Source organism: Hippoglossus stenolepis, chromosome 1 (assembly GCF_022539355.2).
Source record: "Hippoglossus stenolepis isolate QCI-W04-F060 chromosome 1, HSTE1.2, whole genome shotgun sequence".
In the NCBI taxonomy this organism is placed as follows: Eukaryota; Metazoa; Chordata; class Actinopteri; order Pleuronectiformes; family Pleuronectidae; genus Hippoglossus; species Hippoglossus stenolepis.
This window is the reverse complement of record NC_061483.1, coordinates 27031649-27058399: the sequence shown is the minus strand read 5'-3', so window position 1 is coordinate 27058399 and position 26751 is coordinate 27031649. Positions and strand designations below refer to the sequence as shown.

The window sequence follows — 26751 nt, the reverse complement described above, 5'->3', positions numbered from 1 at the left end:
GCTTACATTGACTGGACTGTAGTGCTGGATATTAAAGAATTATAGGCCTGACAACTCCCAAAAATCAACAGAATTCCCTATCAGGCAATCCTCTCATCAGAAGGTGGTTCAGATGAGATCGATTTGGGTTTGAGAGAGGGAGAGAGCACTAGATATAAATAAATTTAAGTATAGAAGTTATATGATTGTGTGTGTGAATGATTCATACTGCAAAGCACTCTGAATAGTTGTAAAGATTAGAAAAGCACTATATAAATACAGTCTCGCTACGCACAGGGATGCTCAGGGCTACAAAACCAGTGGAAGTGAATCACAGTTGGAAACAAGTTGCTGTCATTGCCAGATTATGGGATTGTCTAGAAAATGTCACATTTGTTTTTTTCGTCTGTATACAGTTTAGTTTCTCCCATATCAGCTTTGTTTGTACACTTTTATGCTGACGGATGTTTATGATACTTAAGACTCAGTATCCATCAATAATGCCAAACAGGTATAAAATGCCATCGCTGTGAAAAGTAGAGAAGAAAAATAACATTTATAGAGATTCAATAATACAAATCACAGCTTTGGGTCAGGATTCAACTGGATTTATTAAATAGATAGATGGAAAATTACAGCTTTGCCAGAAGTGAACTGTTATATTCTCGTGTCAAGTTGTTTCATTGTACAAATAATCAGAGTAAAAGTAAAAGTAACTTCCTCTAAACCAGGTGTGTTAGGATTGGGTCGTTGTCAATGCATCCTGACTGCAAGCTTTGGTTCTGGTCTGGATGAACCATTTCTCACATGAACGCATTGCTGGCAGATATGACACAACCCAGTGGTCTGCCCTGATGAAGACAGGGCAGCGTGTGTGTGTGGTAAATGCTATGGCTGTTTGCTTGGTGGGTATTCATTAGGCTGCATGCAAATGTGTGCTTGGAAAATAACAGAAGACAATAAACAGAGCTTAGTGTACAACAGGTGTAGCCATCAGTAGGAACTGATTTGCTGCTATCAGCGAGCGCAGCGTTGCCTCCAGCATCAGCTGCGTAGCAACTCCATAGATTTGCAGAGAAAAGCCTCCGCCAGATTGCAGTGTGTTGAAAACGCAGCGTTGAACATTGGGCTTGTTTAATTGTTGTGTTGGGTGGCGCCTGGGAGCGCTTGTCCAATTCTAGCGGGGAACAAAGCCAACATTGTTATCGTCAGCACCCAGACCTGCCTGCCAATATACCTGCTTTCTTTCAGTTTCAGGGAGGAAAAGAGGTGGAGAGGGGTGAGGCTGGGATGACAATGACAAATCAAACCAGTTAAATTTTTCCTCCTTTCTCTTTCTTTGTTGTTTTGTTGCAAAGCCGCCCCCCAGCTCAGTCGAAGGCAGTGGTATTAAGCTTATGCGGCTCTTGTGATAGGGGACTTGTTTTCTGTCATCAAGGAAACAATATACAGGGGGAAAGTTTACCCATATCTCCTCTAGTTCATCTCTCCATCATCTCCCCTCCTCGTTCCCTCCCTCACCTCTCTATGGTTTCGTATTTATGTGGCAATGTGGCCACACTCCATTGACTCACCCTGCTTGCTGATAATACTGGAGGCAGAAGGCACCATCGCTCCGCCGTCTGGCTCACAGCGATTAAGGAATGGAGAAAAGAAGAAAACTCTTTTTTTTCTTTCTATAGTTTTATTATTTATAGTTATTTTCTGCAAAAACATATGGTTGTCTGAACTCTCTTTTTTTATTTTCAATATTAGATTCTCTTTCCCTCTATCCTGCTTTTCTTCTTTTTCAACTTCTCACTCTCCCCTCACCTTTTCCAGTGTTCAGCCATTTCAGACCAGTTCAATTCTGTTATGTGGCCGTGATTTACTTCCTCAGTTCATAATCCTACGCATGAAATAGTAAAGTAGTTGTTCTCGAAGCAGATCTTTTCATTGACACTTGGATTTTAATTGCCGTTGGATTTGTTTCAGTAAAAACAACTAAATATAAAACAAAATCAGGATAATGCAATCTATGGTTAATGGTGCAAGTTATGACACTATAGTAAAAGACAGAAGCAGTTAATTGTAAAAACTTTTAATCACAGAATGGTCTTACTAATGAGATATAGCAAATGAAAATACATTTGAGAAACACATTTCAAAATGCTTAGGTCATGCACATTTACATCAATAACAAGACTAATACCAAATATGGTCAATGTGCAAAATGGAGAACATTGTTGAAAGCTGTCGTTGAACTGTAATGTGCTAATTAGCATATCCATGACATCATCGTGTCATATTTACATGACTGTACATAGCTTATTGTCATATGGCGCAGCCTTGCACAGGATTTAAGTCAAATCACCTTAACCCAACCCTAACACAGTTATAGGAATAGTGCATTTTGGGAAATAATCTAATATGATCTGAATGAGTTTGATATCAGTAACAGTCTGTACATTCAGTTGGGGCATGATGAGCTCAGCATAGTGACTGGAGGCAGGGAGAAACTGCCAGCATACCGGGATCTTTCCAAATTAATAAAAAGCCACCAGTACCTTGTTTGACGATTTACAGTTTGAGTTGTATGCTGTAAATATTTATTGATGAATAACAGCTGGGTGCAGTGTCAATATTGACCGAGGATAACACATCACTAAGCTAGTTGTTTGCCCATATAACATTTTTGATAAGCTAAACATCACCTCTTGCCTTAGCTTTCTCCAGACATGCGATGGATACTGATCTTCTCCTCTCATCCCATCATTGTAAAGAAAGCAAATTTCCCCAAATTATGAATCATTCCTTTAAATAGGTTCATTTTTCCCTCTGAAAGTTTATTTAGCTGTCAGTACTGTCAGCATAGTAGGTTTTTATGGCCAGTGTATTTTTCTTTTCACTAAACCGTAACTCCTGTTTAAGATGTTATATTGAGGGAACATAGCCTGACTAGAAGTAGACACTGGCATGAAGAATGAAAATCACATGTCTGTGTATTTCCAATTTTGGAATCCTGTAGCATCTGCTGTGGAACTGTACAAATGTCATCTTGCTCTTTCCTCTCAATTGTTTTCTCTTTTCAATCTATTTTGCAGTATTTTTTTTCTCCTTCTCATCATCTTCTCTCATTTTCTCCACCCTGTCAGTGCAGTGAAATGGCCCATTGTGAAAGAGCAGATTGTGTGCGTCTGAGACATTAGCTGCTGATTTAGTGGGACATTAGCTTGATGGATGGCACAAAACTACCAACAACAGTTGATTTGCATTCCAAGAAACTTGGGATCTGAAAATGAACACCGTTCAGCATTCTCATCATTCATGTTCTGCATGTAATGATGACTTCCACAGCACTGTGTCGCAAGATGAAACCATTACAGTGTCCAAAATCACTCACTTATCACTATATAGTGCGCTATATAGTAAGTTCGCCATTTTGTAGTGGCATCTGAATGTTTAGTGAAGTTTTTTATACCCAATATAGTGCACTGATTGTTTCCCACAATGCATCGTGAAAAGTAGTGTTCAACCGATGGTAGAAATGTAAATACAAGCAGAGCAGCACATCATCGCACAAACTGCGGGAAACAAGTTTATTTCTACTTTATTATTTCTGTCATTCAATGTGGGTTTTTTTTATTTACTGTGGGATTTTTCAAAGGCTGATGTTGTTGTACGTTGTAATCCTCTTTACCGCCACAGAGAGAATGCACGGAGTAGGAATATTTTTTTCTTTTCCCAATGAGCTCACTATATAGTGCTCTACATAGAATATATATATATATAGTGAAGTAGGGAATAGTGAGTGAGTGGGTGATTTTGGACACAGCCCATAAATCCCTTATAAGTGCACATTAAGCAGTATCAGAGCACATTAACTCTTCGTCCTGTTATCCCAAAATAATAAGTTTGTCAATATGCATCATTGATGTAGCAAAGTCAAAGTTTTGATTTTGATTTGTCCTGAGGTAGATCCAGAAAATATGAAGATTCAAGCATAGGCTTTGACTAATAATAGAATCTATAACAAAATTGTTCTATAACAAAATAAAATGTTTGTGACAGATTGGTAATTTTAGAGGAGAATATTATCAAATACTTTTTCTTAATGGAATTGTGGTTACCAATACACACAGCATACTGAAATGTGTGATAGCCAATAGATTTTATGGCCTTCTCCATACTGTCACCATAGCCACAGTAAAACTAGCCTATACCCAATGACTATTAACATATAAGTGCAAGCCAGATAAATGAAGGGTTGTGTGTGTGTGTGTGTGTGTGTGTGTGTGTGTGTGTGTGTGTGTGTGTGTGTGTGTGTGTGTGTGTGTGTGTGTGTGTGTGTGTGTGTGTGTGTGTGTGTGTGTGTGTGTGTGTGTGTGTGTGTGAGATTGTCTCTAAGCATGTGTATTTACACTTAATTTGCTCTACATTGAGACCAAGTGTCCACACAAGGGCACAAAAATCAATCCGTATATTTGTTTTTGCATGTGGGCCACTTTATATTCAGCGTTCATCTTTTCAAATGCAGTTACTTTAATAAGTCTAGCGTCAAATTCAGTGTGAGGCAGTTGAATCTCTTAAGACTAGTAATACAAATGCGTGTGTACATGTGTGCATGCACGAGTGGGCACTTCATTAGTCTGATACTTGGGTGGTGGACTACCTGAGAGGTTTATTAATAATGTGCCTTATTCACCCCCATCCACCTCTTTTATCTCACTGCCAGTGTGACTGCCACCTTCAATTGACCAATACACACACAAGCAGGCAAACCGATTGACATTCCCGCACCCTGTCTCTCTCCCAGTACCCATTACTTTGATGCTTTTTATTTACACACACACACGCACGGACAGCCGCACGCACATGCCTACAGACACACACACACACTCTCTCTTTTTTGTTTCTTTACACACACAATCTTCTCTATCTCTATTTCCCCTCTTCTCTGTCTCCTCCCATCTCTCTCTATCATTCTCCTTCTCTCTGACTCTCTTTTTCTCTGTAGCAAACAACAGTGCAGAATGGATGTCCCCTTCATTTGCACCGGCATAATATTCTGATGAAAAATGAAGTGATCCCTCTAGACAGATTAGTCATCAGTGAGGAGACCTCTGCAGGAGAGAAGGATATGAGTGTGTGTGTGTGCTTGTGTCTCTGTGTGTTTGTGAAATAGATAAATTACTTTCCCGGAGGCCTTCTGTTTGAGTATGTAATATTTCAGCATATATTATTGGAGACTATGATCTATTAGCAGTAAGAGCTTTCCTTCATTGTCCTCTGCTCAGTAACTAATGCCCAGCATGAACTTTGGTGAACTTGAACCATCTTAGTTTATCTTGGCTCGTCAGTTTAGTGCAGTCAGAAAGTCATATCCCTGGCGGAAAAAAGTCTTCCCTAATTCCACAGAAGTGACCTTATTATGCACTGGAGAGCTTTCCAGTCATTTTGATTACACCAGCAATAATGAATAGGTGTTAGTCCCTTAAAGTTGATAATGCTAGCCCTGCACAGTAGGAATTCAAACCTATTTTACCGTTCCACCCTCACCCCACTAAGTATTCATCTGATCAAGAGATGTCAAAACAACAAAATTATCTTGTGGGCTGAACATAATATTCCAGCTCTCGGTTATTATGTAACTGCTGTTTCTGGGCTCTGCAGGACCTTATTTCAATGTATTCATTTATGTAGCCTGGTTGGTTTCTTACCTAAATATGTAAATGTTCTTTTATATGGACATTATCAAACTAGTACTGGGCAGTTTCAAATGAGAAAAAAAGTCACATTATATTAGACAACTTAGTTTTTTCATACACTAGTCTATTTTGAGATTTTGGGCTATTTTGCTTCTAAAACGTGTTTTCTTCCAGACTATGAGGAAATAAAACATCCCTAATACACCTTTTGTATCAATCACAATACAAATCTTTCAAAGGCCATTTTCTGTAACACCTAACTTTCCAGATATATCCCTGTCTATATTCTGAAGGTCTGTATTGAGAGGTTTTGTTCATACATAATTCATAACCAGATTTTTTGGGGGGTAAAACATGGGGGTAATTTATTTTGTTGCTGTTGTCGCAAATCATTTTTACATTTTGAATTTTGTTTATTTTGAATTATAAAACAATTAAGCTCATAATAGTCTGAAGTGAGGACGAGAGTTAGTTAGTAAGGAGAAGAAGTGCATATATTATTAAAGACCCCCAATGGGAATAAGCTTTGTAATGTTGTTCATATGACCGTATGGTGTTATGATACAAGACATATGAGAGAAATAAGCAGTTCATGTCATGGTTGGATATTTCCATCTTGGTCACTGTAGTTTGCAAGCTATGTTTGCTAAGTCAGAGCTGGCAATCAGAACCAAGGTTTATCTGACATTAGCAACATGTCATTAGCAGTTTGATAAAGTAATGAAGATGAAGACTCATGTTATTCATAACGATTATGTTACAAACATTGTGGAGAGTGAAACATACATACATCACCATTTTGATACTTTGATTTGACGGCAACCTTGTACAATTCACTCTTCCTCACCCTTTTGAGTTGGTTTCTGGTTGCTCCCTATTTTCACCGCCACATTGTGTAGCATACAATAGCTACCAAAATATAAAACAAGCAGTGGATTGCGTGTGTGATGATGCAGAGTCGCAGCTGCAGGCGAGCGGCTGAGAGGTGGGTGGAGATAGAGGTGGAATTAATTTGCATAATTATAGATTAGCAAAAAGTTAATGAGGCAATGAGTTACCTCCAAGACATTTTATGGTTGTGATGGGATTCTTTTCAAAACAAGCTTCTAAATATATAATTTCAAGGAACAGAGAAGATTTTTAGGGAGAGAAACTGGTCTCCAGCCATGCTAGTGGCTTTAATTAGACATAGTAGCACTTTTAGCTAAATGCTAATACCAGCACATGCACTAGTATGCTCATAATGACAAGGTAGGGTCATTAGTAATATAGATATTTGGTCATAAACCTCAATGAAAATTCAGCTGGTATCATTTAAGTTATTACAATTAATCCTAAGGGAGACAAGTCTGTGCTATTTTTCATGGTAATTTTCCCAATAGTTGTCATATTTCAGTCACATTAAAATGTTTAATTCGAAAGTTGCGCAAATGTGGCACTAGAAGAAAGTCAGGGGAGCAAGTCAAGTTCCCTTACACTGATTTAATTAATTTATCAGGTTATAGTGAACTTGCTCCAGTAAACAGATTCTGTCACTATCATGTAAGCAGTAAAACCGGTGTCTGTGATGAGGTAGCATCTGGCACCAGCCAGAGCTCTCTATGGGAACACATATTTCTTGGCTATGTATACTATAACCATGTTTCTAATCGTCTAAGTACACATGACAAAGTCGACAGTAAAAGTAACCTGGAGGTGGGTGAGATAGATCATGACATGGAGTCATGTGTTCTAGCATTTACAGTTATTCCAAGAATATCTCATGAAGTCAAATACACTGGCACAATGACGAAAAGCTTCTGTGAGGAAGCTAAAATAAGAAGGCTTTCAAAATAAAGTCGAGTTTATGGGAGGAATCTAATTAATGACATGCTGCATGTTTAAGTGGATTTTTTGGGGTTTATTTACTCTCGTGACGTGAATGTCTTCACAAAATCTGTTTCCCACAGGCTTCATAGGAGTTACGTGCAGGTAATATTGACCTGTACTATTTAAGTTGTAGTTGACTGTTAGTTATAGTCTTATTTCATATTAACCAGCCATGTCGTTTTTCCTCAGGCAATTGTCAAGGAGCAAGATGTTGGGTTAAAGTTTGTTCTCGAGGTGCAAACATGCACCACGCATGTTTCCTTGGTTGATTTCTTCATTTCCACCCTGATACTAGTGCAGAAGTTGAGAAAGACCAAAGTTTATTCAATATTATATTTGTTAACTGTTTTAAACACGTGTAAGAATAGTCTCCCAGAGAGAGATCAGAGGTCAGGGTCAGCTACAGAACTCCACTGGAATGGGGTCAGCATGTTTTTCTTTTAGAAGTTGCTTCATCAGAGGAGAGGAATAATAATTATCTCACGCTACTGAGATGAGCTGTTTTGACAAATGAAAGTAACTGTTCCTGCTTACAGTCATGTGAGTCAAGTCTGGAACTGGTGCTAACATATCTGTCTTGCCAGTGTGACGCAAAACACTGACATGGACAAAACTGCCTCTTTTCAGCTTGTGCAGTCACAATATAAGTGCACTGAAGTTAAAAGATTATATTCTTCAGATAATTATAAATGTTCTTCACTGTTGCAGCCATTTACACTTATCACAGTTCACACTTTGCTCAATTTAAATAGGCATTCATCTGTTATCACACTCCATCTGTTGTCACACTTGCACAGCGCATGTTGTAAATGTCTACATAACACAAACTGAACGAGCTCCAAGTGACTTTATTACATGAACTTAGGTTTACTTTGATAAAAACAGAAAAGTTGCAACCTTTTTATGCCTGTGCACCAGCGACAGCCATTGCCGGAGGCTATATGTTTTCATGTTGTCCGTTTGTCCCACTCTCTTAAATGAAATAGCATATCACAGGAATGCCATGAGGGAATTTCTTTAAATTTGGCCCAAATGTTCCCTAGGACTGAAAGATGAAACGGTAACTCAAGAATTAATTAGCTTATTAGGACAAAATACACTTAATGCATTTTATTAAATCCCTTCAACGTCTTTACTATATGAGTCTGGTCTATAGACTGTATATAAAGAGGAACGACGTGTCTCGACTTCCTCCCGCTATCCTGAAATGTAGCCGAAGTATCCAGGATAAGATCACCGCTATCTTGTTCATTGGGAGCCAGAGTCTGCACAGTAGTGTTCGGGGAATGGAGCCGCGGTTGCGATGTCTCATTGATGCACACACTCATACAATCTTGAGTCAGTCTCAGCTGTCAATCATGATGTTTCACAACAATTTTATAGAATCAGATAACTAATTAAAACCAATTTAGTGGAAAAATTTACACTTGAGCACACATCAGTGTTATAAGAGTTACCTAAAATGACAGAAACCATCTTTGGAAAAAAAAAATTGGACGTGTACATTTACTTTTTGGCCCGTGTTCCATGCATTTAAATGGAGGAGATGGGGATCTATGACCTACACCGCAGCCAGGTGCTGACCAAGACGCTTTGTCTTCACTTTTGTGACTGTCGTCCATCTAACCAGTATATGGCCTGGACAGTGAACTGCATCTTATCTGGTGGGTGGAGGGATACAACCACAAGATGATAATTCTAGTTCTAGATTGAATTGAACCAAAAAGTATGATTTAACTACAATTATTTGAATATGCATAAAATGTACAGTAGCTGCATCTAAACACTGGATCAAAAAGAGGTTGTTTAGGTGTGATGGGAGTGATGGGAGTGATGGGAGTGATGCTCCTTCTGCGTAGCAGTAAAAACAGACAAAATAAGGTCATGTAATGTGTGTGTGGGCATGAGAGTGTGTGTGCTCTCGAAAACAGTACTGTCAGTAAAGACTGGAACTGAATAACCTACTGTCACTTTAGTTTGGTAAAGTCTGACGGAGCAGTGCTTACTGGCTTGTTGTGTTACATGTGCTTTCTTCACTGGTGTTTTAACTAATAAGGGAACCATTACTATTCATGCAAGAACTGTTGAGTCACAACTTCTGCTTTCTCTCTTCATCTAGTCAAGACAACCATTCTGAACTACCAGAGTCCCACCACAGGCCTTTTCCCTGTCAAAACATGCTCCGAGTGCAAAGAGGCCAAGGTGCGGGACTCCCTGTATTGTGCTGCTGGTGCCTGGGCCCTGGCCATGGCCTACAGGTTAGTGTATGATGTACACACACATGCACAATGAACGATAAACCCTGTCTATCAGCTTTATGGTACGCAGCCTATCTCATACAGATTTATTTTAGAGCTGAACACTGTCCATTGCAGACATACACAAAAGAAAGACTTTCATTCTTTCTGACTTTCAGCCAGCAACCAAAGATTTTTCAGACTAAAACAACAGTATATGTTAGTAGCTAATGCTAGCTAGCCTATTGTTATGCATAATATTGTGCTAAAATGCTGAGGGTAAAGCTATATACCTCAGACAAAAAGCATTTGGATTAAGACTAACCACTTTGTTTGGTGAATAATAAAATATCAATGACAAAGAATAACTTATCAAATTTAACAGGGTGATAAATGATGCAACAGACATTAGTATATTTGCCACACCATGTGTGATAGAATGATGTGTGTGGTAAGGGTGGAACGTAGTCCACCTTTCCATCATTGCTGCAAAAGTGATGTGAAAGAAACACTGAAGTGGACAAATATCACTTCTGATACATTCATCGAACATAATGTGGAAAACAGACCAAGAATCAACAGTTACATCAGTTCACAATCATTATTTCACAATATTCTCCCCCATATCCCTTTGTCTTGAACTTATGGTTTTGTTAAACTCTCAGTAAGTTTCTCACTTACTGACCCTGATCTTCAATCTGCCTCTGTGATTTGAAGGTTTTACCTTTTAAGCACACTTTCATTATTGGTTCGAGGAGAATAATTTCACTGAGAAGAATCGAGGCCCCCAAATTCCTTAAGCAACTGTCCCCACTCTTGATGCCTGCAGTGATTAGTCTCTAAGAAATTCCACAGAATGAGTATCTAATACGCCAGAGAAAGAAAGTGGAGGAGTGGATGGAAAGAAAGATACGGAGGGAGAGCAAGAGAGACTGAAGGAGAAGATATAAGGCGGACGTTGGAGGGTAAGGTGGGCAGAGGGAGGAATCAAGCGAAATGAGAGATGAGAGAGAGAGAGTGAAGAAATGAGATTGAGGGGGAAGACAGGGGTAAAAATAGAGTGTACCGCAGTGATGTGACCAGCGGCAGATCCCAGTCATCAGTCATGGCTGCCTCCTATTAGAATTGTCACTGGGATTTAATTAAGATTATTCTCATCTGACAGGCTTGGCTAGTGCCATTACTTACTTCACGCCCAGCTGCTGTGGGTATATGTTCGAGTGTGTGAGAGTCAATGACTAAACTGGCAGTAGGATTTGCCACAAACTTCTTCTCTAAGTAGCCATGATACGTTTTTATCCACTACCATGTCCATTCACATTTAATTATTTCTTTTATGACTTTTTATGCATTATAACTTTTTAATGGGGGCTGGGCTGTTTTTTAACCTGACTGACACGCGTTGTATTTTTCTGATTAATTGTAATTAAATTAAAAGAGCTGGGTATGTTCCTGCAACCCCCCGGTCACTCGAGGATCATCTCATGCATATTAGATGCTTGTACTGTGGGAACAGGACGTTGGGAGATGAAAAGCCGCCTGCTTTACCCTCTGCCTGCAATCAGTTTTGATGTGGAGGGTCACATTTAAAAGACAGCGTGATTAATGCACCGCGTAGCACTGAAATTCAAACAGGTTTCACTTCAGTGGTTTGGCTTTCCTTTGTCGATATCCAAAGTTATTATTGGGATGACCTTTGTCATGTGCATTTCAGATCCGCCAGCCCTGACAGGAATATACTGACTGCCACCGCAGCCATAATTGATTGATTTTTGAGTGATATGTTGCCAAGATTACTCTCTTAAAATCTACACCGCAAATCTAGTCCACAAGAGATTTTATTACTGTAGCTTGTCTTTTCACTCAGAAATTGTAATGATACGCCTGTTAGCATAGTATAGGTTTAAGGCTTTACAAATTGCACAATGGTTTTTTTAAGCCATTGTTGCATGCCACTGATGAGATTTTTAGGCAGTCTACCTTAGAAATATTGCTTGCAAAGTAGCAGGAAAGTAAGAGTATGGATTCTTTTGAAGGTGCTCACATAGAACGAAGATCTATTGTCAGTAGAGAGGGCCTTCCATAGTGTCGGACCCATGGCTTCAAATCACCTTTTATTTATGTATATGATCACGTGTGAAGGTGAGGAGACCTGCAGTTGGTAGCCTTGCAACACCGTTCTGGTCCTTGAACCACCAGAAGACAGTGGCATCTTACAAACCAATAAAGAGGAGTAAGCATGTACTCACATGAAATGACAGGCTACTCCACTGGATAGTAAGCACTATGTAGACAGACAGCGTCTTCAGCTTTATTTATTTATCTTTTCTGATGGACACATCTAGCCCATGAAGCAATAACTACTCTTAATAATAATTTTTTTTGAGACTGCAACTGGACCTTATATTTGAGATTCTCCTCCAGCTGTACTCCGGTCCAGTTGTTTGGTCCACACCGAAGTTAAATTGAAAGATTCCACACCAGACCAGGAAAACAAAACCAACCCAAACTCTGAAATGCACCGGACTTTGGTTGAGCACCCTAATACTACTGCTATGCTCATTGTACAAAGTCACATTTTTGTCAATATTAAATCCAACAGGTTTACTTCTTCTGCAAATGATGAATTATCTCCCAAAGTGTTCAATGCAAACAATTAAACTGTAAGACCAACTTTCTTGTTCACCACCTACATTTACTGTTACCAAGTTTACATTACTGTTACTGTTACTCTATGCAATAAACCAACCACTGTGAGATGCTGTGCAATTTTTCAGACTTGTAATCTTTCTTTTTTTTATGGCTTTTTATGGCTTTAGGTCTTGTCTATAATGTCTATTTTTGTTGTGTTAAGTTACTTTCCTTATTATATTTGCACATGGAGCTGGGAAAAACACAGTTTCTGTCTGCTGTGCATGTCTTGTTGTATGGTCTGAAAGACAATAAAGTTAATTTCTTTTTATTTAATCCAATGAAAGTAGTTTAGAAAATGTGGTTTGTTGTAGCAGCCATATTTTTTGTATTTGTCCATATTTTTTGTATTTGTTTGGGTGGGACTATATGGGCCGCTCACCTAGTGGCTGTCACATTTGGTCAGTCTGTCAATGTCAGAATGATGGCTTTGGAATTATGGAGACATTTTGGAACTGTTTTAGTTTTTTGGGGTTTAATGATTAAGTTAACATTTAAACATGCTGTAAGTGCATCTTGAAAACGTCATCTCTTGAAGGCATTACTCTCTGATGTCTTGTCTGCAGCCTGTCTGATCCTCTGACTGCTGATTGCCTTATTTACTTAGTTAAAAACATATTACCATTAGAGAGAAAAAAAAAACACTATAATAATAAGACCAGCTATTCATTGTTATCTTTTAAAAACACTGTGTCCTCCCCTCATCTGTTCTCCCTCTTTTCTCTGCTGTGCAGACGCATTGATGACAACATGGGGCGAACCCATGAGTTGGAGCATTCTGCCATCAAGTGTATGAGAGGAATCCTCTACTGCTACATGAGACAGGCTGATAAGGTGAGTTTTTTAACCAGCCTTCACTCAGCTCTTGCCTTCACACTGCGTGTTTGCAGAAAAGCACCTCGCAATTACATGCTGTATTACAGATCAAAGTCGTATTTCCAGAGCTGCTATTCATCAAAGCCACTCAGAGTTGGAGCACTGGACACATCTGGTTCCTCTTTCATATCATAACAAAATGACAATGGGAGTCGGTTGCTTTAGTCCTAAGGGCTTAATAACCAACAATCTGTTAATTGCCAAAGACTTTAGCTCTGAAGGGGAAAATTTCACGCCGCGTCTGTTGCAGACTGTGAATGAGAAATTGCGAAACTAACCATTTTATGCACCTAAAGCAGAACCAAGTATATCCATTGTATGCTGGTTTTTGATTCTTCACGAGCAACAGCTTTAAACAGAGCGACCTGCTGTGCCACTGTGTATGTGCATGTGTACAGTGTTTGCCTTTGAAAGCCTTTGTGTTTCATTTTGCTTCGACCTTGACGACCTAATTTAGGGGAGAGCTTTCCTGTGTCTTAATTACAAAGCTGCGTTTACACAGTTAATTACACAGAGCAGCTTTCGTTACAGGCCTGTCTCCAACACTTACTGAGAACATGGCATTTTTAATGGAGACGTGACACAGGGCCACTGCGGAGCAAATATCCCTGAGCAAATACAGCAGCTGGTCCCCGCTGTCATCCTATATAATGGTATAAGGAACCAAGGTAGTCTCCTTCAGACTGATTGAGTTTTAGAAAGTTTATTTTTTTTCTATTTCTTTTGATGAAGACGTAGTATGAGTAGTGACTCATACCAACTACGTGGGAGTTGGTGGAGTTAATTTTTGCTCAGGGACCCCCACTGTGCATAGAAAGTATAAAGCGATGCAGATGCTGGTACAGAAGTACAGAAGTATAAAGTCATTCCTCAGAGAGAAACCTAAGAAATAACATTAATTGAAACAACAAATATGTTTGCACAAAACATAATCGGACTGTAATTGGGTTCTCTATAAGTGTAATTATATACATATATACAATTATATGGAGACTCACAGTGAGGTTTTTGAGAGCAGGTGGACCCAAATGCAGGAGCGAGGCAGGAGGCTGGTCAAACTCATAAAAAACTGAATTTAATGAAAACATAAGATATGGGGCAGGCCCGGCAGGAACCAAAAAGGCAAACTCAAACTGTTCAGAACAAAAACAAGGCAGGATAAGAAACTTGAAGCTGACAGAGACAAAACCGGCAGTGACTAAACTGACAGCAACTAATCAGATGAGTCTGCAAAGACAGAACTGAGGACTTGACTTAAATACAAACTGAAGTGATTGCAAACTAGAGACAGGCGGCACATGACAAACAGGTGAAGCAAATCAAGGCAACAAACAAAACTGAAGTGAAAAACATAAAGGCAGGAAGTAAAACACAAACACATGAGGGAGATTAGAACTCCAAAATAAAACACAAATCTAAACACATAAACCCTGGTTAAGGTCAATAGACTAAAGAGTCCATTAAAAACAACCAAAATAGTCTTCGGGGTCAGGGCAGAATCATGAAATGATCTTGCAATATAATATCCATACGTAGTGACCTCAGCATTATAATATTTCTCTACTGTTACGTTTAGGCAATCACATATGTTTTTTTATCTAGCTTTATTTAAGAGTGTGGTTTATCAGTTTCAGAGCAGACATTTCATACGGCAGCAGCATGAGCATGAGAAGAGCTGAAGCTGGAGGGCAGGAAGTTTGAGCACAAGCAGGGTATATTTGAGTGCGAGTGCAGGGTTTTGAGGGAGAGCATTACAAAATCAACAAGTCCTGATATAAAACTGAAAGACCATGCTCTTGAATAAAGATAGGAAGTAATAACATACTTACTGCATTTGTTTCATGTTTGAGGAAGATTGTGGTCTGGTTTTATACAGAAATAGGTTTACCACAGTGTGTACATGTCTAGATAATCACAAAGCAACTCCACTGCTGTTAATAAATGTAGTCTAGGTAGATTTTCCAAGTAGTGCCTTCAATAATTTTAACCGTAGGTGTCTTCCTCTAGAGTAAAAAGCCTTATTCCTGACTCCCTTCTGTCTGAACTCCTGCAATTATCTTGGCTCTGTCCCCATTTAGTCATCATTGAATATTCAGAAATTACAAGCAGCAGCCTGGTAATTGGTTTGATGAGATTGAATAATTTTTTTGTTGGCTATAGATGCAAAATAAATGCATTAAGGCGGACTTGTACAATAACCTATTACTGTGTGGAGCAGCAGGCATTTCCTCTAATTTGAACCTTGTAATGGTGTATTGCAGCACTTGAAAGAATAAGCAACATGTGGGGCAATTCAGAATATCCTGCGAGTATAGAGCCACTTGACTCTGTGGCTCGGCTTGGACGGAAATCTGAGAGACATAGACAAAAAAGTAGGTTTTACATGAGCATAAACAACAGTACCTAGTGTAAGCTGCTGACAGAGGTAGCTCTCTATCTCCCTCTCAGTCACACACACACATTAGGCGCTGTGGGATGGCAGGAAGTGGAGCAGTTTAGGTAAAAGTGGGACAGAGGGTCTCCACTATGACCGACTTGGAGGCAAAGCGAGAGAGGGAAAGGTGGGCAGAGGGAGTGTGCCAGAGGAAAGAACAAGAGGAAAGCGTGGGAGTCTGAGAAAATGAGAGCAAGAGGGACAACAAAGACAGAAGGGTGAATAATCGAAGGTACTAGGAGAAGAGAGGTAGAAGTGAGGAGCAACGGAGGGTGGGAGGTAGAATGAAAAATGAAGTCTGCGATGGGGGACTTGACGATGGAGAGAGGTGGGGAGAAGAGAAACAAACGAGGTAAAAATGGGACAAAGGGCCAATTATTTATAACTCTGTGCGATGGGGCTGGCGGCCAAGACATGATTCAGTGTGTAGTCGAGTCCATGCGGCAAACACACACATACAGCCACCAACAAACCACTGCACACAAAAACACAACTCAACATGTTGATTGGCCCTTATCTGCTTCATAGCAGTCTGTGTTATGTTGAACAGTATATCAGCCCGGGTTATTGTTCACAGCACAGGCACATGGCTGACTGTTCCAGTTCATTTCATGTGAGAAACAACATATTATGTGTGTCACTGGTGTGGTTGTGGATTCATGCATTCCTGAATTTCAGTCTAAGGCTTCACGCTTTAAAGCTTACTTTTTTTAGGGACTAGAAGAAGCTGAGTTGGCCCCGAGTGGTAGCGGAGGGAGCAGGTGCCCTTAATATCCAATAAACACAGCAGCCATTGCAGCATAACACATTCCAGCACGAAGATGGATCATTATCAGGCATGACCTTAAAACAGAAGGTTTCCAACTGTGATTAAAGCTGCCCCTGTGGTAGACTGTAGCTGTGTCCCAATTCAGGGCCCGCCTCATTCAGAGGAAGTGTTCTACTCCTTTGTTGGTTGCGTAGTGGATAAAAAAGCTGATTCGTCATCAGCTCACACTCGCCCCCCAGCAGACATTGGCAAGGTGCAATTAAGTAGCAATGACAGAAGGTGTAGAAGTCCGAACCAACCAACACTGGACAACCAACAACAGATCTGCAGTTAGACATGATGAGAAAGTGTGATGCAATCGGTCTTAAAATTCTGCCTCCAAAAGAAGCGGCTCTCTAAGTGAGACACAGCTCGACTCTTTACAGAGGAAATTTATTGACAGTAAACGCCCTCGGTAAAATTTCGTGTTTTTTTCAAATCATCGGTTTTCTTTTTTCTTTAGTTTTTTTTTACATCTTGTGTCAGTCTGCTTCCTGTCGTCATGTGTTTCCCGGCCTTTTAACAATCCTCACCAGATCTCCGCCTGCTTACCTGCCCCTGCTGTTTTCCTCCCGTTGAACCTTTTTAAGTAATGCACTGTGGTCCCTTGTTCTCTGCCAGATTGTCTGTGTATCTGATTGTGTGTGCATTGCTCTCTGATTTCTTACTTGCCTTTTGTTTTCTGTTTGACTGTTTGACTCCATCAGACTGCTGACCTCAGTACGACCCTGGGCTGTCTGAGTTAAGATCTGGCTGTTTTGAAGTTTAGTCTTCTTTCTGTGTCTTTCTCTGCACCTGCATGTCAGTTTGTTTTTTACACTCTGTCTCTCGCTCTCTTTTATTTGCTCACTGCTTTCCCTCAACCACTCATTCGGATCCTCTGCTCTGTCTTTGCATCTCTTTATACCAGGTGGAGCAGTTTAAACAGGATCCCAGCCCCTCTAAGTGTCTGCACTCAGTGTTCGACGTAGACACCGGTGACGAGGTTCACTCCTACAGCGACTACCACCACCTGCAGGTCAGCCATTGAGCAGACATGTGGAGAAATCCTTCAACAAAAAAATTCTTTACATATATGCATGTAAACAATGTATAGTTGTGTTTTGGATATATGCATTACTATGTATATGTATATATATCCACTTCAATGAAATATCCTGATGGAGTGCTCATATGTAAGGTTGCTGGTTTCAATGAGTGAATCTCACTCAAAGACTGTATATTAAGATGGATGACATATCTCCACATCCTCACAAGACCCAGAAATGATGCTAAAATATCCTGGATTATATGAATACAGCCATTTTACGTAGCAAGGTCCCACGTACACTTGAGCAAGACTGAATAAAAAGTCAATCTTTGCTGTTGATCATGACATATATTAATGTTGTAATGATGAGAGATACCTGAAATGTTAGAAGCCATCTTTAAAAAAAATGTATTTGACATGTTCTTTCACATTGTAGTTTGCCTCATGTCCCATCCATTAACATGGAGGCGGAAGGGTTTATGACCTATACTGCAGCGAGCCACCAGGGGGTGATCGAGACATTGTGGCTTAATTATAGGGAGCAGCCATGTCATTCATCTTTATATACAGTCTGATATAACAATATTAGAAATAAGTGGACTGGCTTTGGTGAGAAAAGAAACTCAATGAGAAGTGACCCTCGCTAAAGATGAATGAACAACAGGATAAACAAATTAGACTATCGACCTCTTAGTGACAGCTTTATTTGTTGAGTGTCATGCAGGGAAAAAAAAGTGTCACTTGCTCTTCTGACCTTGGCATACATGTACATTTGTAAAAGGGACTTGACCTCAGAGGTGGATGTGCATTAAATTGGAACTAAACGACTTATTATTCTGTCAATGCAATGGACAGAGGTCAATTTGATGTGTAATGTTTGGATGGAGGGTGGCCAATAAATCAATAGAGGTAGATGGAAAATCAGAATAAAACCACAAGGTTACTTGCCTGTGACAAAGAAAAACACAGAAATCATCAAAGCTGTATTAATGTTAAGCACTTACTCTGTATCCATTTATTTCTTGGCTGTTATTTCTTTTCCAGCAACTTTGCCGTGACGTGAATTGCATTATTGATGATACCAATCCAATGCCAAAGGCCTAATAGCTAATATACTGCTCGCGCCTCAGTCGCTACAGTATGTAGGAAATCAAAAAAAGCTGTATTGGCAAATTTGGAAATATCACACAGTGTACAAATGGCAGTTTTTTCTTTTGTTGGTATCTCATCTCTCCTTTCCTCTGTTATTGCTTCAGATTGATGCTGTTTCTCTGTTTCTGCTGTACCTGGTGGAGATGATCTGCTCTGGTCTTCAGATCATTTACAACACTGATGAGGTAAACAAGACACTAAAATGGCTGCTGAGGTGATTGATTTATGGATTTACACCCTGACCTGTTGATTTTATCTGATGTTTTCTGTTCCATCTACCAGCAGCAATCAGTGTCCATCTTAGGTATAACCACTGACATCATTTTATAATAAGTATATAATAATAATAAGTTATTTAGGTAAATTATCCTAGGTCCATTGGAAGTGTTTTTAGTCTTGCTAGTACAGTATAGTGGCTCCAGCAATGTCAGTGCCAGTCAACTACATTGGTTGAAGCTGACATATCTTAACTATTGTATGCACCCTGATACCGGTAGGGTGAAACCTACGGACTGGATCATTCCTGGCTTTTATTTAGTGGCAAGAGCAGGTCAAAATCTAAATTTGTCTACCTTGTTTTTAAGCCAAGTACCTGCAAGAGAAATGGCATAACCATCAGCCTCAAGAGTTATTGGCTTGTTATTGCTAATCCCAAACACGCTAACACTAACACACCATTCTTGAATGGAGAAAGCAGTAAACATTGTATCTGCTAAATAGCAGCATGTTAGCATTTTCATTAGCATGCTGATATTAGCATTTAGTACTATTACTGTTTTGCCTCAGGAAGCTGCGAAAATGGGGAGTTTTAGTCTAAGTTATTCTTACCTGACTTCACAGTATACTGTCTGTCTTTGAGTATACTGTCAACATTTTTATAGATTGCATAATCATGGTCTGGCAGGACGGTGGTGAAGTGGTTAGCACTGTCACAAGAATGTTCTTGGTCCAACCCCATTACGAGTTTGCATGTTCTCCTTGTGTCTGCATGGGTTTTCTCTGACTTCTCTGATTTCATCCTAAAGTCCAAAGAAATGCAGAATGAGTTTAAGTTAACTGGAGAAATTTAAATAAACTCTAAAAGGTTTGAATGTGAGATTGAATGGTTTTATCTCGCCTTTTTACCATTGTCAACTGGGATTGGCTCCAGCCCCCTTGCTACCCTTAAAGATAAGTGTTACAGGTAATGGCTGGATGGATGAACATGTTCTGTAATAATATGTCCTGAAGCATCTTTAAGCTTTTCATTTAAAAATGTTATCGTGAAAATGTCTCACAGTAAAACAATGTTTACGCTAAAACAAATTTTAGACCCACTGATATTCACAAACATAAAAATTTGTGATGCCACCTCCTGAGGTTCCAACTAGCTGCTATAAAGTGAGACCTAGAGGTTTATAAAGCCAGTTAGATGTACCCTAAATCCCCCCCAGATATCCTAGAACCGACACAAATGTAGGATCAGGGGACAGTATCTCACTTTTATAGCTCGGCTCACGTTTAGATTTTTTCGGAGACGCTCAATCGACTTTCGACAGGGAAACGTTTCGATGATTTCATTGTGGGGGCTTTAATGTTCTCCTGGGAATCCAACCAGTAACGTCTTATTTGGCAGCACACCAGCTTTATTCATGACTACCACTGAAAAGCTTCTTTGAATGCTTCTTTCTTAGTTTGATGTATCTGTCTGCTGTCAGTTTTTGTCTTCTTTACGCTCGGCTCTTAATAAACCAACAAGGCGATGCAGCTGTTAAATTTACGCGCTGTGCTGTTTACTGTGTGGCCTTCAGGAGCAGTTGGAACTTCATTAATTCTGTCAAGTTTTTATAGTCATCTTATTTGCAGATTTACTAACTGCTACAGAGCGACAAAGTTTGTGCTTCTGGTAATGGAGTTCACCATTTGTTTGCTGGATTGGGCCTTATCTTAAGAAAGTGAGGACATGAGCAACATGGCACTTATAAATGGGAGCATGCTGTCTTCACTGTGTTTACACAACCACTCCTCAATAACCTCTCATTTTCCTCATTTTCTCAATCACTGATGGCAAAGAAGTTGACATATTGTATTGTTTTCTGAGGGCTGCCCTGTTTCTGCAGCAGCTGTAATTTGCATGTTTAAACAGTACTTATCAGGTTGTGTAATTCAAACTGAAGCAGTCTGACCCCCCCATCGTCCTCCGCCACCCACCCTTGTATGAGCAAACATCAAATCCACTGAGCAAAAAGGACTTGTGATTTGTGGTCCCACTGAAACGCATTCAATTTGGACTAATCGCATTATTACGGCATCATTTATTATTTTGTTGTGAGCTGCCACTGCTCGTGAGGTCCAATGGTGTTTACGTTACTGAGCTGGAAGCTGTATTGCAGTATTTCTTTTTTTTATCCATGAAGTGGTAAAGAAAGGCTGGTGCATGTTCTCTGAGAAGATGCACTATCGACCTCTTTCCAGATGCCATTTTCAGTTTCATTCAGCATGAAATGGAGCGTCTCATTAGCTTGCATGTATCTCCATCTTTGTGTTTTTTTTCAAATGATACAGGTGTATGCATTTTGTTTTTACAGTCATAAGAACATGGTTCTTGAGAATGTCTGCAAACACCCTCCAAAAGAAAGCAGCTCTGGCCGCAGGGCGACAGAGAGCCTTGTTTGGCTGGTGGGCAGTAACATTCATTAAGATACCATTAAGATACTAAAAAGTTCCCCTAGTTAATCACTCCTCTCATAAAAACCCAAATAAGAGGCAGAGCAAACACCTTTCTCTCTTTCTCTCTCTTCCCCTGCCTCGTCTGCTTAGCTCCCTCCTTGCCTGCCCTCCTTCCTTCACAATCTGGCCTATTTAAGTCCTCACACAGGTTCTATCTGCTTCTCTCCATCTTTTTCCTTCACTCTATCATCTCTCTCTTCTCTCTCCCCTGCTTTGTCATTTTAGATTAAATCTCCCATCAGTCAGGCACACACACACACACACACACACACACACACACACACACACACACACACACACACACACACACACACACACACACACTGCTACTTTCAGGTCTTTTTAATCATTAAAGGCCTTTAAGTCATCAAACATTCCATGTCTCTCTCTTTCTGTTTTTTTCTGGATGTACACATTGGTTTTGATTTGTATTTTTCAGCACAGCCCATGTGAGCAAGATGATAGATACGAGAAACTTCCCGACTTTGTTAATTATAACTTAGAAATTATGAGTCCACTGTCTTTTTTTTGAGGTGATGGAATCAAGGAAACTGCTGATGGGTTCCTGGAGTCTGTAATGAAAGGGTGATTCACTGATAATTAAAAATCTGCAATTAATGGAATGAAGTTGTGATATGTGTCCCTTTAGTCTCATGAGACAACGATGCTATAGCTTCATATGCTGCAGCCATAGCTATTTAATTACACCTCGTGTGTGGCTGCAGGGCGAGTTTGAGCGTGAGCACTGATGAGGAATCGGCTTTCATGTCTACTTTACTAACCTTTCCAATGAGAGAGAGAGTCACACACCTCAACCCAGATCAATATCAAAGGTTGCGCATTACTGTATGTGCATGTGCAGGAGACTGTGCATGTTATGTGTAGCTGCAGCAAAAGATGTGTGTGTCTAAGATGCTGTATGTTTGTATGCAGGTAATCTTTATTGCCTTCCTGTGTTTGATTTGTGTTTTCTGTGTGCAGGTTTCCTTCATCCAGAACCTGGTGTTCTGTGTGGAGAGGGCCTACAGGGTGCCTGACTACGGCATGTGGGAACGAGGCAGCAAATACAACAATGGCAGCACTGAGCTGCATTCCAGGTCTGTCAATAGCTCAGCAACACAGGCACACACACACACACAAACACACATCAATAATTGTACATATTGGAATGACTGCGAAATGCCGATATGCAGTCACTCTGAGGGAAGACTTTCCTGGCATACAGTATCTGTAACATCCACAACCCTTAACCAAGGTTGTCTATATCCCTGTTGCCAGCTGCATCAGTGTATTTACCACTCACCAGCGTGTGTTGGTGTCGATAAAAGAGAAACAATACTAGGATCACAGAGAAGCTACAGGAAGGGTCTGACCGAAATAGGTTTTTATTTTCTCCTAACTGCAGATGGGAAGCGTGCTGTAAAGAATAAATAAAACATTGACTCCCAGTGAATATACTCCCACAGCTTTATAGAACAGTGTCACGAGTCTCTGCTGTAAATTTTACAACAATTCTAGCATTTCATAGATTCTGCTGCCCATGCCCATGTAGTGTGTCTGTGTGTGGGTGGGTGTGTGTATGTGGGTTTGTTTGTGGGTATGTGGGTGTATGTGATAGCAGGAGGGTCTTCAAAAATAAACTGAAGGTTTTATTGAACTGAGACCAGAACATAAAACATGCCATATACAAGTCATTTAATATATCAGAAAGCAAAAAGTAAATGTGTTTTCAAAAGGAAAGTCATTTTAATTCTCCCTGTGAACAAGGATTACAGAACTGAAATGTGTTAATTAAAAATAAAATACTAAGCCTTTTAATCAGCTTTTGTTTGGTCTTAATTTTAACTGATGGATACCTCCAAATAAATGTTTTTTATTTTTTTAATGCTATATTTTTTGCCTGTATTAAAGCTGGTTTCTTTAAATGAGAAAGAGAAACCATTACATTTTGGGGCAGATTTGGATGAGGGCGCAGATTCTGGAATTCTTTCACTCTCTTAAACACTGTGGCATTTTGTGCGCTCAACATTTTAGCTGATTTCTCAGAAAATAATTCATGGAATATAGAGGACTGATATTTTTGAGTTTGTGCAATTTGGTGCAGATCCAAATAAAAATTTGGCCTAATGAATTTAAATGTGGTCTCATTATGAGACTGTTGGGCCTGTGCGGAGGTATGCTCTCTAAATGCCCCTCTAGTTACCTCATAAAGTTTATATGGGGAAAGCTTTAGACGCAGAGCAGCTTTAGCATTTGTAGTGGTGTTTGTGTACACCTGATGGAAGAAGACCTATATTCACCAATACTAACTCGTCTCTACCTATTCCTGAGGGAAATATCTGGCTGTTTGGCTGCTAAATGCTTCACTATCCCTATTGACTCTGGTCATTTGCAGGTTGAAATGCGATTGAAAATGACGCTGCTGAGAGCGGTGACAGAGAACTAAAAGAACTATAAGTAAAGTTTTGGGCCGTAAACCCAAAACAATCTCTTACAAATAAAACAACTACATAGTTACACTTTTCTTAACCCATATCTCATGAATGTTAGATTAATAAAAATAATAGAAATATTGACCCTCATTCTTCTCCTCCCCCCTTCATGAGGGGGAACCAGCAGGATATGCAGTAGCACACAGTACCCATTCCACATACTTGACACTTGAAAGTTTCATGGTTACCTGCCCAGTAGTTTTTGTGTAATCTTGCTAACAAACAAACCAACCAACCAAAAAATAGGGGTTCAAATATAACCTCCCAGATGGAGTTAACAATATTTTTGCAAAAGGATGCAGCAGCAAGTGCTGTATGTATGAAGAAAAAAAGAAGAGGATCACCAGGTTCATCAGACAAGTGTGTAGGGATGGTGTGTATGTACTGATGGAAAGGTCATGTCAACCCAATTCGTTAACTACATAACCTCTATCAACGAGTAACTAGCAATAGTTTGACCTATTAACTTCTATGATAATACGGATTTCTGACCACATGTTAAAACACCAGCACTGCCACTGAATTACATTGAGTTTTTGTTACGTGCTCTTAACTGATTCATCTTCCAAGGACGAACTGGCCTCCCTCTCCCCCAGTGTCATGATAAAGATCCTCAGTTTCTATCTGCTTATCTGGAGGAGGCATGTTTCAGTTATTTTTCTCCAGCAATTCAAGGCTATTGGCAGCAGCTTGCCAAGATATCCTCAAGAAAAGATAACAAATTCAATGTAATGTACAGCCACTGTGTCTTGTGCCTCTTCTGATTCCTTTCCCTCGTCGTCATGCTCTGGATTTCCACGATTAGTGAGCAAGCTTACACACGTAGTTGCATAATATGATTAAAAATGCAAATAGTGAACTGGGGCAGGGGCAGATACAGAATGGCTCCATGCAAATAGGATGTGTAAATAATCAAATTGAGCAGTGATTTCTACTCCCAGAGTGCCGGTGGGCACAAAAAGGCTCAGAGAAAACGAGAACAGGACAGGATCAGTTCGTATTGAGTGTTTGAGAGAAGTAGTTTGTCCATATCAAATCAAATCAAATCAATCATTTAAATTGCTTTTGCGTCATGTTTATCCCCACACTCGGTCAAACCGACAGACTGGCGCGGTTTTATTTAAAGTAACCTATCTTATCTCATAATCATGAGCTGTACTGAAATATCCCATGTTGTGATGAGATAAATATAATTTTATTACAATTAGTTAAACAGGACTGTGCTCATATGTTTATGAATATTTCATGATAGTGTTTTTATTTTAAATTTACAACAGCACAAATTAAAATAATCAGGGGGAATTTGCTGTAACATGATTAATGCTATTTTTGCCCTCCCTATGTTGTTGAATGTGTATCATAGCCAGATAACAATGGTTTAAATGGTTTTTGGTAATTATATTACTAACTAATAACTCATAATATTGACTTTGGACAACTTTTAACTTTAATTACATTGGGTCCTGCACTAGAAAATATTTTGGTCCTCTCTTGTTGAGGAGCATTTTATCAGGCTCTAAACCTTTCTGTTTTCTCAAGCCTATGAGCAATGTTAGTGTGAATAAGTGTGTGTGTTTGCTGGGACTGGTTGGGGCAGTGTGTGTGTTTGTGTGTCTCATTGTATAATGAGTATGTTTTCATACTGTATAATGCTTCTTTATCATCGCTAATGCTATGCCACTGTGCAGCATATGTTGGTTGTTTTTTTTATGTATTTTTCTATATAAGTATATCAAATTTATTTGTAACGAAATGTGCTTTATAAAAAAAAATTTGCCAACTCTCTCCTACCACTCTCATCAACTGATAAAACCATCTTGAAGCACCTGTTCAGCACCACACAACTGACACACAAAGTTAGTAAGCATAGCGAATAAACCCAGTAGAGCATATTTCCCTCATAAATTCAGACCATAAACACTAGAGTGAAAAATTAACTTACACTTGTCAGGTTGCTAGAAGCACTACTCCAAAGGAATGCTAATGTTGCTCTGTGTCTGTTTGATGTGTAAATGGTAAACCTTTAGTGAGCATGTTCCCCACATCGACTTAAAAAATGTGTTAATATGCCAGTGTCAATCTTAGACCTTCAGTAACTCTTCTTTAGTTTTTAAAAAAAAAAATTATTGTGGCCACTTGGGATTAGTGGAAGCAAGTTCTGAACACAAAACTGGTATATCTTCAGCTTTTTAGTTGAAATGCTGAACAACTAATATTTGCTTGTTTACACAACCAGTAGTTATGGACCAATATTTTCATTCAGCCCTGTTTGATTAATTTAAGCCAAATATTGACTCGCTTTTAGCTCAACATTTGGTCTCAACCAACACCAGAGAGAAATATCTGTCTCTTTAGTTGCTAAATGCTCAATTGTGTAAAAATCAGCTTTTTCACAGGGAGCAGCTATCTACTAAACAGCGGGAAACGATGATATGAGAGCTGTGAGTGTGAAAGAATACAATTATGTTTCGGTCCAGAGCTAAATGCAATGACTGACAAACTCAGTATGAAGTGGCGTAAAGCTGGACAGATAGTCAGGGTAATATTCTCCTTAGCTTCATGACTGCCAGAATTGTCTCAACTAGATTGTTATCTTATCTGCAAATCTTAATTACCTCTGCAAAAGAGTTTGTGTTTTCACCCCTGTATGTTTTTTTAGAATTAAGATTTCACAAAAACAACTAAATTGATTTCTACAAAGGTTGGTGGAAGTATGTGGTATTTGTCAGGGAAGAACCCATTACATTTTGTCATGGATTAGGATCAGGGGATGGACCCTGGAATATT

The 26751-nt window shown here is 39.5% G+C and overlaps 1 protein-coding gene across 5 annotated transcripts in view; it reads left to right on the top strand.

Moving 5' to 3' along the window:
* Nucleotides 1-26751, top strand: part of phkb (phosphorylase kinase, beta) — a 105772-nt gene that overhangs the window by 9238 nt on the left and 69783 nt on the right. For all 5 annotated transcript variants that reach the window (XM_035151494.2, XM_035151472.2, XM_035151485.2 and 2 more), the window contains 5 exons: nucleotides 9655-9793; nucleotides 13198-13297; nucleotides 17492-17599; nucleotides 18868-18948; nucleotides 22454-22569. In XM_035151494.2, the coding sequence (XP_035007385.2) occupies nucleotides 9655-9793; nucleotides 13198-13297; nucleotides 17492-17599; nucleotides 18868-18948; nucleotides 22454-22569 (544 nt within the window). The remainder of the gene's footprint in view (nucleotides 1-9654; nucleotides 9794-13197; nucleotides 13298-17491; nucleotides 17600-18867; nucleotides 18949-22453; nucleotides 22570-26751) is intronic.